We start from the raw sequence: 12,702 nt of genomic DNA on the forward strand, positions 1-12,702 counted from the left end.
CTGGTTCTACGTCGCCGCCGCCGTAGGCATTACACCGTCCCAGAATGCCCTTGAGGCTCATCACCGCGTGATCTACACCTTTGCCAATCCAAGTTGGCAGAAGTGTAAGGCAAAGCCGAGAGTCCCGTAAATACGAAAAATATTGTTTTCAAAAATTTATTTTCGAGGATTAGTACAGACCAATGTGGATTTAGTCCACAGCAAACATCTAAGTTCCATACTCCATGGGCTCACGAATAGCAGCGGCGACAGACCTTGCGTCCGCTTACAGTACAGGTTGTAGTTGGTCTCGTCATAATACACGATAAAAGCACCGTTCCGCTCATGCTTCAGCAACGCTTCACCAAACACCCTCCTCTTCTCGATATTTACAGCATTATTGCAGGTCTCGGGCTCTACGCGAACCTATCACAGGGAACATACTTAGTACAGTAGATGGTAAAAGTGATAGCATAATAACTTGAAGGCGTACCTGCTTAACAGTGTAAAGCTTATCGCAAAGCTTCTTACTGATCAACGAAGTGCTGATGTGCACCCTGAAGTCGAACGCAAGCATTTCCTGCATCTGCACGAGTGTGTACTGGCAGTTGTCTTCCAGGTAGCCCACGAGAGCTTCCTCCATTTCTGGAGTACACTTCGTGCACGCCGCCCGCGCGCCGCCTCTCTTCTTGACATCAGCGGCTTGGCGCTGGACGATGTTGCGGGCAGTACTGTACTGTACTGTGCGGGCAGTACTGTACTGTACTGCCCGCAACATCGTCCACAACCTGTACTGTAAGCGGACGCAAGGTCTGTCGCCGCTGCTATTCGTAGCGAGCCCATGGAGTATGGAACTTAGATGTTTGCTGTGGACTAAATCCACATTGGTCTGTACTAATCCTCGAAAATAAATTTTTGAAAAAAATATTTTTCGTATTTACGGGACTCTCGGCTTTGCCTTACACTACTGCCAACTTGGATTGGCAAAGGTGTAGAAGGTGTGTGTCGGGACGCTTCGGGCAAGCACATCGGTCGTCTTGAACGACTCAATTCCTCGTATTCTTGGTCTCCAAGAAAGCGAGCCGGCTCGCCCAGCTCTAAACCACTTCTCGGAAGGTAAGATGACGTTTGTTTATCATTTGCTAATGGTGTGTACCGATTGATTTTATTATTCGTGTATCTCGTGCATTCTAGGTCCGTTCATGAGTGGTGTAGTAGCGCGCGCGCAAACGCTTGTCCAAGAGAAGTCTAATCACTACATGATCAAGGACACACGGGCGAAGTTTGTGAAGGCGTTCTTGTTTAACGCTTCCAAGTTCGTGGTATCGCCCAAGAACATTCACAGTGCTGTTTTGAACCGCGACCGTGCCACAATGTGAGTATTACAGCTGTGCGAGTCAAAGTTGTTAAGCTCACTATGTATTTGTTTCATTTTGGCAGCTACAGGAACTCCATCAACGGCAAACTACCGCCAGGGATGGCTGTAAACCTGGTGGAATGGCACTGCTTGTCCATTCACCAAGTTCGATTACTGAGCTGAGATCCACTGCTCGATCGTGGAATGATAACGGCTGCACCATCAATCCCCTCCCAAACAGTACGTTCAGTTTGATATGTGGTAGTAGCACACTTAGGCGATTTGGATCTGACACTGTCACTGCGGTTTTAGATTCAGGCGATTCGGAAGAAGTATGTGTGCGACTGCGCCCTCTTTTATCAAACAGGGTGGCAATGCTCCCATGTCGTCGCTGCCATGACATTGCAGAAGGAGATCAGCATTCAAGGGATGCTAAAGGCGTTACCAACGAGAAAGCTAAGTGGTGGGCAGCGCAAGCGCGTGGGTCCGCTCACAGAAGGCGGAGACAACACTCACCGATTCTCCGTCGACGTGCTGATTCGAGAGTTCTTGAAGTACCCTGCCAGACCCCTACATTGGAACCTCATGAAGGAATTCAAAATTCCCGATGACTCCGGTAGTGAGGTGGAGCAGTTTCTGTTGGGAAAGGGGATCTCGTGGGGAGAGACCAACGGCGTCTTCTTCTGGATGACGAAGTTTTCCAACGGTGCGCAAGTCAAGCTGGAGTGCCAAGAGTTAGCCGAGTGTCTTAACATACCTACACCCATGGTGCAGATGTTGCTGGAGCCGTGGCCTATTAAGGCGATCAATGGCTGGCGAGAACAACTCGAACGTGCTAGGTTGTAGCTAGCATTTTTTTCATTTTGCATATCGAGTCCTACGATCCATTTTCGTAGACAACAATACACGTTTCGTTACATTTTATTCACAGTTCTTCGTTGTTAGCAATACTTCATTCGTAACCAATTTCTGAATAGCTTTAGTTGTTTGGGATTACTCGTAGTGCCTCTTTTTGGTGTGTTACTCTTAGTATCGCCAATTTTACTCGAGATTAAACTCGTTCGCTCTCTAGTTATACCAGAAATAAGATATAACCACAATATTACAGTTGTGACTTATACAACATGTTGAATTTTGTATAAGATACTTTTAAGTACGAATACAGATCAAGGTGAACATAGGGTGCAGCTCTCTACATGCGAATTGCGGTAGTTAGCTCTTTCAGTTTAACGCTTGGTCTTTCAAAAAATATATATTTCGTGTATATATTTTTCTAGTATACATCCCCAATGCTCAGGCATCAACAAACTAGGATATTGTGCCTAACGATTCTTGAACGGATTTTACAGGACCAGGACACACAAAATTGTAGTATTTTGTCCAATCAGAATTAAATTAAACAAGGACATTTTGAAAACTCCATTTAGGTACTTTGGATTGTTTATGTACCAAGTGCCTAGTTTGTTGATGCCTGCCAATGCATCTGCACTAACTTGAGCTGAGAGTCGTACTGACGATACTCCGCGTTACTGGAAAATCATCGCTCACCTCTGCTGATGCCGAGTAAATCATCATGCCGCCATACCCTTCTTGACGCGCAAACGTCTCCCACTCAGCAATAACCGTCGCGTTCGGTCCAGGTCCATACGCGCAGCCTCCACCCACACAGAGGCCAATCGTTGCCAGCGAGAAGTTCCCACCCAGTTGCGTCCCCCACGCAGCAAACGTCGTGCTCACCGCAGAGGCGTAAATCGAAGCGGCCGTTTCATTATCCAAGTTGACGTTGTACGCCATAATGTTCACCCAGTCGACGTATTCCAATACTCCAGTGGGGAAGCAACGCGAGTACGCCGCAGTCGCCTCCGCTGAGCAAACGGACGCGTCTCCTTCATAGAAATAGGCGTCATAAGTCAACAGCGTCGACGTGTCACCAGCCGCATCCAGAGCTTCTCGCGTAGCTCTGAGCATTCCAACAGTCCGATCCGCACTAAACTCCGCCCCGACAGTCTCATCGTCCAGATCGATCCCGGCAAACCCGAACTTGGACACTAAAGCCGCTGCAGACTGTGCGAACAGCGTAGCATTTGCAACATCCGATATGTTTTGGTTGTTGGTTGACCCACCAATACTCGCCATGGCCAGAATGCACCGATCGTGGAGCTGCTGCACACACTGCGAAATGTTGGCGTCCGTGGACTGGAACGAAGGCACGACGACGCCGTCAGCCACAAGGGCGAACCCGAAGACGACGTGCGTGACTCCGTCCGGGACAGTGTCGCACCCAGCCACTTCACTCTGCCAGAAGGCAACGGTGCGGTCTTTAGCAGCGACGACGGGGCAAGACTCCGACAGTGTTGAGGACGATGAAGAACCCGAAGAGGAACTGGAATTCCCAGCGTTCCCAGCGCTGGACTCGTCGTCGGAGCTGCTGGATTTGTGCACAGTCACGGCTACTATGACGATGACAATTACGAGTACGACGACACCTATATACGAGGTAAGTAGATATTGGAGACCGTCGTTGAGGTCGATATAACGCACCACAGACGACTGGGATCGCCTTCATGAGCAGCTTCGAGCGCTCTTTCTTCTGTGGGGCCACGCTTCGGCTGTAGGACGTCGACAGGAACGGGCCCATGTCGTTGGGCGGGTAGTAGCACGCCGACGTCTCCGATTCATCCTCATAGCGTCGGGGTGGGGACCGAACCATCGCTTTGGGCCTTGTAACTGAAGCGCTCAAAAGTAAAACTGAAGTACTGTAGAAGGAGAGGGTGCTACAGTAGTGCTGCTGCGTGCCTGGCAGAGGGAAACTGGGCTGCACCTTCCACACGGCACCAGCCACTTGGCGTTGGGCGAGTATTGTCGCCAGGAACACGAGCAGCATCTCTCCCATTTCTACCATCCAGTGAGAGAGCGCGCCAGATGGCTACATTCTCGTGCTGGCTGTTCATGTTGAGCAGGGGCTTCTTCACATGCCGGCAGGCACCATGGCAGAGACCACTTGGCGTTTGTCTCAATGGCTTAGAAGCCGCAAGGACAGTGGCCGAGCGCTGTCAACGATGCAGGGGTCAAGTGTTGCGTGGATAAATTCGGCTCATTCGTTACTGCTGCCAAGGTCGCTCAACAGCGAGAAGAGTCCAGTGAGCCCCGCACGATCGCAGAACTGCGCAGCCGTGATGATCAGGCACCTTCTCCACGTGAAAAGCTTACGCCAAAGTCGTTCGAGACTGTCGTGGCCTCATTCTACGTTTATCCAGGCCGGCGAGATGAATCTTCTTTCTCCGAGCGCCGGGGATGACAGCGAGTACGAAATCGCTTGGAGCTGGACCCAGGGCTGTCAACTATGCTCGAGAAATACGACGCACTACCAGGTCCTTCCGCTGGAACTGGCACAGGAGAGCAGTCGAAAGAGGAAAAGAAGGCCGTCGGGAGGAGATTGTACACCTGCGTGGAGTAGTGGAGGAGCTATCGGAGACACTTCGGCAGGAGAGAGCGAAAAGCGGCGTGAGGTCGTGCTTCCAAACAGCGGGAGGAACACCGTCACTGATGGAAAGTCTAGCGAGGTGGCAGCTAGAACGGCTGCAAAGTAGCACCGAGGAAAACACGCGATAGTGCGCCACAACGATCTGGAGATTAAGGCCATCGAGCGAGGGTTCAAGAGGCGGCTTCGAGCAACCAACATGCTCACCACTTTCAAGCCTCGACTGAGCACGGCGGATACTATCCTATCGCTGCGAAACATTCAGGTTTTTAGCGACCTCATCGCGGGAACGGACGAGAGAGATCTACGCGGGGCTCGACAATTTCCTGGCGCAAGCCAAGATGCACGAAGTCCCGTGCCCAGGACGACGAAACAACTCGGCAAAGTACCGGGGCAGATGCGTCTTCCTGGAGCTATTGGATTGCTACGCAGTTCCATTCGACCTCCGACAAACGGAGCGGGCGATCTGGGCGCTCAAAACGACCCCAATAGGGGGCTCCGACGCTGTTTCTGCTGAGGTACTGAAGTTGCTCCAATTGTCGGTGGGTTCTACATGCTGACAGTGTTATTTTGCTGCAGATGAGAACACCCGCATGAAGAGCGTCTGTGCCACAAGTGTACGCGAGGGAAAGCCGATGCAAGTCGTCGCACGCGCCGTAGTTCGAAAATACGTGGAGCAGGACCGCATCGTTTTCATCTCGCGGATGCTGGTGGAGCCGATCCAGGAGCTTTTCGCCGTTGCCTTCAGGGAGACGACGCGGCTGGTGCTGAAGCGCGGCAAACCTTCCGCCACAGGGCCCACGACAGTGGTGCAGACTCACTGCCGAGCTATGGACCACGAAACACTGAGTCGAGGACAAGCCCAGTGTGGATTCGCGAGCTGGAAGAAGACCCCGTACTACGACAGCGGAGTGCGCGCGTGGGGGAACTCCATCGCTGACTTCAACCAAAGAGTCGAGGACATGCTGGTGCGCGAGTCCATTCTGCCTCGTGTGAACGGGTCGTGGTAGTCCAAGCAGTCATCCGCGCATAATAGGCTATTATACGCGGATGACTGCTTTGAAGAGTCCAGCGACCAGGTACAGTCACGATGAGCTATTATTATATTAATAGCCCATCGTGACTGTACCTGTCGCTGAGCTATTATTATATTAATAGCTCATCGTGACTGTGGATTCTTGTGCTACGGTGATTACTCAAGTTTTCGTTCAAAATGATTGCCCATGTGAGGTGTACCGTAGTATACGTCTTCGATGTAGCATATTCGATACGACAGGGTATGTGGTCCTATATTAAATTTACTGATATAAATCGATTAGTTTAATCACGGCTATAGCAGGTTATAGAATATAAGGTTATCCCATGGTGCCAGTACTGCCATCACAAAAAAGTTCAGTCACCGCCCTTGCGACTGGCAAGACAACTTAAGTTGCACGCAGCACCACCAGGACCCCCCGACAGCATGTCCGCCATGCTCCCGAGCGAGGAGGACGACTTCCTCATGGACGAGTCGTCGGTGCTGGCGTTCCTCGCCGACTGCGAGATGGGCGACGAGGCCGCGCCAGTCTCCACAGCCTCCAGTAACACGTCAACCCCCACACAATGTGACACATTAACCGCCACTTGGTCCGACACCAGCAGCAGCTCCGCCAGCTCCCCGGAGAAGCCCATTGTGAAGAAGTCGTGGCGTCAGCGCCGCAAGGAGGAAGTCCTGATGCTCAGGGAGGTCGTGAAGCAACTTTCGGCCGAGCTCGAGCGCCTCAAACTGGCCGCGGGGGTGCACTCGACGCTCCCCAGTGCACTTGAGACAGCAGCACATAAGACCCCAGTCCACGCACGCAAGACGGAGGCGTCGGTCATGTGGCAGCGAGTGGCTGGACGCCAGTCGATGCTGCGACAGCAAAGTGAAGAGGAGAACGGCAAGCTACGTGAAGCGTTGAGGCTGCAGCTGCAACAGGCGAAGAGTCTGCAGCGCGCCATTAAGAGGAAGCTGAGGGAGGACCTCGTGTCGTCGTCGATGGATCTGATCAAGCAGCATCGCCTGGATACGAGAGGGGTAACCCCTCCTTCGAACAGCAAGACGGTGTTTGACCAGCTGATGGCGGGGCTAGATGAGGTTTATGAGGGCGTGGACGCTTTCTTTGAGGAGGCGGGGATGGTGGCTCTGCCCTGTCCTGGACGGAGAAACAACTCGGGGGATGACATTGCTAAGGGGAAGTTTATGGAGTTCCTGGATAGCTACGCGCTGCCGTTCGACTTTCGAAAGACGGCCAAGGTGATCTGGACCCCGGAGAAGGACCAGCCCAGCAGCAACTTGTACTACTTACAGGTGAGTTTCTACAGTATCTGCATCGTGTATTTGGATATGATTTTAGCACTAACAATGGTTTGTGGTTGCTTGCAGAATTTTACGGCGGGGAGCAACACCCACATGACGAGTTTCTGCTTTGCATTTTCGATGCTAGGAGTGGACTTCCGTGTCGTTATACGCCATGTGACTCGAAGATACGTGGAGAAAGACCGGGTTGTGTTCATTTCGCGGGCGTTGATCGAGCCGATTTACGAGGCAGGGTCGATTACACTCGTTGAGACGAGTCGCATGGTCTTGAAACGTGGTGATTTATCAGCTTTAGGGCCCACGACAGTGATGCAGACTCATCGAGAGGCCAAAGCTTGTGGGGTGATTTCGGGGTTTGATACTCAGAACCTCCCTAGTATTCACACGGTTGGCCTCGAAAACTGGGAAAAGAACATTACGCGCTTCAACAACGACGTGGAGGACCAGCTAATTCGGACAGCGAGTTAAGTCGTAGGTAGACTTTTTGTACATCAACTCGAGTTTTGTTCTCTGGATTTTATCCAGAGTCCATGGGTGAAGGCCACTGAGGTGCCATTATTCTCACATCAAATACCTGCTAAATATGGGTTTGAGCGCTGCTGATGTTTATAGCTAAAATACCTGTTATACTGGATAGCCTGCGATCTAATCAAATTATGCTGCTATGTTGACCCATCCGATTGAGATTAAGTCAAATTACCTATTATTTTGCATACCCATTAATCAAGTATATATACCTGTGATAGATAGTTTATCCGCCACTCAAGCGACATCCATCGGATTTTTTTTCGATCCAACAACATGCCGACGGGATCCCGCCCCGGTTGCTAGAGGGGCATTGCTTCGGAAAATGTTGTATCTTAGCTTCTCAGCACCGCCAAGTATCCTATACACACTCATACTTTTACCAAATTGGTTTCAAAAATATGCCGGGTTTGCATCAGATTTTATTAAAAGGACCGGGCTTGGAGTTTAATATGGAAACGGTATAGGCAGCACGGGGACCGATGCCACGAGCAAGCGCAGCGAGCACTGGTAGACAGCGCGCGTGTTCCCGACGTTGCACACATGCTGATCAACTAGAACTTGCATGTCCGAGTCATCCGTCGCCGCCATAAATGAAGACAGGAAAGAGGCTTGACGTATCAGCAAGGGATCTCGTGCCGCATCTGGTAGTGCCGTCGTAGCTTTCGACCTCTTTCAACCGTAAATCAATGTATAGTCTGTTGCTTAGTCCTGGTCTCCATGCTTCAGTATTAAATAAACACTTTTCGAATCATTATAGGTGGCTTTGGCGTTGCCACCGTTGACCGCTGAATCGATTGCAGCAAATTTCCGGGTGGACATCGTTAAATATCCACCAGGCTAAATCGTGCTCGAGAATTCAGCAAGCCAATATATCAGTAAAATTGTAACTCATGGCGAAAAATTCAGTCACATTACATTCAACAACCACCGGTATGCACATTTGCTCTTACATTACATTAATTTAAAGCTCATTGAAACAGCGAGACCAGCAGTGCGCCCCCCAACACGTAAGTGTTTTTCACAATAACACGAACTCACTGTAAGTGATTTAAAAGAGCTTCAAGATGAACGACTACACGTCTCACTCCCCATACATGTTCGCCACATTCACTATACAGTAACAAACATTTAACAAACGCTAGTGTTAGCTATACATTTAGCGTTTGTGTGAACATGCAAGACCAAAAGTTGGTGTCAGAATTGCACATTGTTACTTTAACTTGCTCAGGAAATAGCATGCGATTTTGGAGAGCAACGACGTCTTACTTCCTGCGCAAATGACATTACTTCGTCTATTTATCAAGGTTGTCAGAATACTAGGGCTCCGCGAAGGCTGGGATAAAAGATTTTTGGTATAAACTTTTTTTATTATATTTTTCTTATTAGCTACGGTCATCTCCTGCGCCTGCTTCGCAGCCGCAGCATCTGCCCGGAAATTTGCCAGTTCTAACTGTCTACCGGCAATGCTTTACAATATTAAAAATGCGAACCTTGGTTGATATCTGTTTAGAGCTTGTAGAAAAATCAAAATGCTGACCTTCAGTCTTAACTTCATTTCGTTCATACGTACCCAGACATATACTGATTCATGCCAGTGTTGTCGGTAGTGCACCGGTGCGATCTGCCCACGCTTTTGGAGGGCCCAGTGCGGCACCGGAGACGTACCGGTTTCAAGAAAATGTACCAGTTAGATGTCAAGAGGAGTCATCGTTTGACTTGATGTACCACGGATATAATCCTATTTGGTCTGCGATAGCAGCACTAACGTTGCTTCCTATCCCAGTAATATACCAAATGCCAGGGCAAAAAGAGAATTCTCCACGTTTTCTTCACAGATACAGAGCATACATCCTGGCTATTGTCTTCACTTTATGGCACGTCTGGCCTAGTCACCGCTTTCTGTATCATGCCAATCTTCGTAATCGGTTGCCCCCGCTGCTGCAGAACTGTGTGTAGCAAGCGATTTATAGATTTCTTCAGTCAACGATTGCAGCAACTAATATGCCAACTAATTCTAGTGCTGCTTTCTTGCTTCCGCATGAGTGGTTCGTAATAGTTAGCGGTAGCATAGTATAGCTTTTGGATTTAGACTTCACTGCTCCATGCCAGTTTTGCCAAGGATCTATCAGTGTACTGACCGATTCCTTGAATTAGGTTATCTATGAATAACTTAATCCAAACGACTCTTCAGTACATTGTTTCGTACGTTAGCGCAGACTTTTTACGAAGCTGCCTGACCTCTCATATGTTTTTTACGGCGGGCTCCACTGTCATTTGCCTCCGTTACATGTACCACATTTAACCGGAGTTCAGCCACCCCTTGAAAAGGGTTCCACGGTCCATGTGCATAAATCGTCGGTCGTCAACTCTTACCTTAAACTTCAACGATTATTGCGGCTTTCATCCGTTTTGGCAAATCGGGTGGTCCAAGATCCGATATATCGGGCCCGAGTTGCTGGAGGGCTCCGATTTAGCAGGAGGGACTGAGGGAAGCAAACTATATCTGGCCCGACTTGCGTCTGGGGGCTGCGAGTTGCGAAGCAGGGGCCAGAAATGCCGCTTTTCGCCGGCAAAAGGGACCGCCGCGAAAACATGTCTGGGGCCCTCTCAGATCGGCGTGACACGAGGTTGTAGGGGCCGTAGATGATCACACAGGTGATTTAGCTGGCCATAGTGCTACGAAGTGGCTATAACAGTGTACTATTGTCCCCAATGCCTTGGAGTTCTAATGCGTCATGAGAGGTGAGGAGGTATGACCAACTTGGAATGCCTCCCCTCTGAGCCTTATGCTACTAACTCAGGTCAGATATAGCTAAGTTGGACTAACCGATCATCTAGGAGCTCCATTTTATATAAATCGGACTCCGAGATAACACGTCAAATCGGGCGGCAAAATAGTTGAAAACCACAATAACGCAATCGTTTGTTTGCTGATACAAACGGGGCGATCTCCGGTTCGATAAAAAGTTGACCTCAGTTTAATAACTTGTTATACCTTCGAACAAGGTAACATTTGAAGGGTCGCGTTTGAGCGCCGTTCAACATGAGTTCGTGTGTTCTTAAAAAGAGGCAAAGTTCGACCGAAATCGCCCCCCGGCAGGCTATGATAGTTCATTTGCCCTACCCTATTCTCAATTGTAATACAGGGGTTCATAAATTGGAGTAAAAAGTACCTGTAAAAAGGGTATTGTGCCTTTCTGCCAAAACGCCCTCCGATTTGAGGTCCTACGTAGGACTCTTGCTCCTACGTAAGACCTCATAAAAGTTAGTACCAAGGCCAGTAAAACCGTGCATAAACAATAACTGAATGTAAACTGAGCGATTTGCTTGCGAAGGGAGGCCAACAAATTGTGCACAGTACCGTTATACCTGTAACACATGTACACGTACGTAGCTCCACGCTGGCACGGTGACCTGGTTGCGGTGCTGCCTGAGCCTCCGCCTGTACGAGTGCGGCCAAACTATGCATTTGCCACAGATGCTTTCAGGCGCACTGGCCTGATCTAGTCCTACGAAGGGCTCGTTAGTCCTACGAAGGCCCGAATGGCCAGCTTAACATGGCCATTCGGTCCTTATTTCCAAAAAGGTACCCTTTAGATGAAGACGGAGCTCCTACGTAGGACTTCCGTAATTCGATGCAGGGCCAGCAGCAAATCCTAGGTTTAACCCTACCCTCTCCTTCTTAAGACCACCTTTTTGAGGTCAGATTGGCCAAAGTTTCTGAAAGGCACAATAAAAAGTCTTTATGCACATTTCATTATAAGGGGGGGCTATGCCCCAACTACTACTATTACTAACGCACTACTACTACTACTACCCTATCACTTCACGTTTCAAGTGCACTTGACTTTTCGTGCGTGCCGCTAGGGAACCCCATGAGAATTGACAACGAAGTAAGAGAACAGTTGCTAGTGCTGCAGCTGTTGCTGCATCAAACATCCATGTTTGTCAGGAAAAACAACCAAAGAAGTATCTGCACAGTCACCTACAGGAACGTGTGGTCAACCCACCACTCGTTCTTGTAGTTCTCTCCAAAGAGCTCCGTAATGTCCACATCAGCCTTAGCCACTTTACCAAAGGACACGCGCTTGTCCGTAGCCGCACCAGGACCTCTGTTGTTGAACTCGAGGAAGCTGACGTTAGCCGTGCTGTTTGAGTTGTCCCAAATTTGCCAACCGTCCGTGTTGATGGAGTCACCGAGCTCGCTGTTCTGCCAGACAACACGCGAGTACGGGTGCCACGGACGGCCGAGGTCGGACGAGCTGTTGCCGTACGAGCCGAACACGCGCGTGTTGTTGAAGACGAAGTACGACGGGCTGGATCCATTGACGCGGCCGTTAGCAGCGATACAGCCTCACCCAGCGTCTCAAAATCGCACGACTCGAACCACGCAGCAGCCAGAGACCCGAACACGAAGTCGACGGCGCCGCTGATGTACGAGCGGGCAAACACCTCCCTGCCCTTATTAGCGTAAACCGTGTCTTGATATCCAGAGATATTACACGCGTAGAAGCCGTAGTTGTCGCCTTCGATGTCCACAGCCACCGCCTGACCATCCTGCAGGAACTTGCCGGCCGTGTTAGCGACGTTGAGATTGTACGTCCTCACGTTGTTGGACTTGAGCAGGAGCGTGCTGGTGAGGCTGTTGCGTCCGTTCTTAATCTCGGGAAGAATGTCCTTCTGCGCCTTCGCTTGGGTGATGGTGACTTCATTGTCAGCGTACGACTTGGTGTTGCACGTGTAGCCCTGCTACATTTGCCACAGCCTCTGAAACATTGCGGAAGCTGCCGCTGTAGGCTCCCGTGGGGTCGACAACAATGGAGCCAACAGGGGGCTGAGTACGAGCGTCAGGTCCGGCGCAGGTGTAGCCGGCAGAAGCGGTCGCTATGAGAGTAGTGAGGACCACAAGTGGCAAGGCAAAAATGCGCATGGTTGGTGACAGTGTGGGCTGGTTGGATATGGCAAACCGTACGGAACATCTTGAGATGGGCTTGCGCGTACAAATTCTGGTGTGCATTA

General features: G+C 50.1%; 5 protein-coding genes across 5 annotated transcripts; 2 read left to right on the plus strand and 3 right to left on the minus strand.

Moving 5' to 3' along the window:
* Positions 1 to 141: 141 nt before the first annotated feature.
* On the minus strand, positions 142 to 715 carry PHYSODRAFT_288505 (hypothetical protein; the record flags this gene model as incomplete). The annotated part of the gene is made up of 2 exons (XM_009536378.1): positions 142 to 405; positions 511 to 715. Coding segments are annotated over 2 exons (234 nt in total), but the record flags the coding sequence as incomplete, so codon positions are not given.
* A 2,109-nt stretch (positions 716 to 2,824) lies between these two features.
* PHYSODRAFT_318356 (hypothetical protein) lies at positions 2,825 to 4,046 on the minus strand (the record flags this gene model as incomplete). Its single annotated transcript, XM_009536379.1, has 2 exons — positions 2,825 to 3,822; positions 3,878 to 4,046. The coding sequence occupies 2 exons, from the start codon at positions 4,044 to 4,046 to the stop codon at positions 2,825 to 2,827; spliced, it is 1,167 nt and encodes a 388-aa protein (XP_009534674.1).
* A 1,112-nt stretch (positions 4,047 to 5,158) lies between these two features.
* On the plus strand, positions 5,159 to 5,827 carry PHYSODRAFT_338537 (hypothetical protein; the record flags this gene model as incomplete). The annotated part of the gene is made up of 2 exons (XM_009536380.1): positions 5,159 to 5,335; positions 5,402 to 5,827. The coding sequence occupies 2 exons, from the start codon at positions 5,159 to 5,161 to the stop codon at positions 5,825 to 5,827; spliced, it is 603 nt and encodes a 200-aa protein (XP_009534675.1).
* A 461-nt stretch (positions 5,828 to 6,288) lies between these two features.
* On the plus strand, positions 6,289 to 7,623 carry PHYSODRAFT_523350 (hypothetical protein; the record flags this gene model as incomplete). The annotated part of the gene is made up of 1 exon (XM_009536381.1): positions 6,289 to 7,623. The coding sequence occupies one exon, from the start codon at positions 6,289 to 6,291 to the stop codon at positions 7,621 to 7,623; it is 1,335 nt and encodes a 444-aa protein (XP_009534676.1).
* A 4,045-nt stretch (positions 7,624 to 11,668) lies between these two features.
* PHYSODRAFT_338539 (hypothetical protein) lies at positions 11,669 to 12,613 on the minus strand (the record flags this gene model as incomplete). Its single annotated transcript, XM_009536382.1, has 3 exons — positions 11,669 to 11,999; positions 12,065 to 12,429; positions 12,458 to 12,613. The coding sequence occupies 3 exons, from the start codon at positions 12,611 to 12,613 to the stop codon at positions 11,669 to 11,671; spliced, it is 852 nt and encodes a 283-aa protein (XP_009534677.1).
* Between the last annotated feature and the right edge of the window lie 89 nt (positions 12,614 to 12,702).

This window comes from Phytophthora sojae, assembly GCF_000149755.1.
Source record: "Phytophthora sojae unplaced genomic scaffold PHYSOscaffold_9, whole genome shotgun sequence".
In the NCBI taxonomy this organism is placed as follows: Eukaryota; Oomycota; class Peronosporomycetes; order Peronosporales; family Peronosporaceae; genus Phytophthora; species Phytophthora sojae.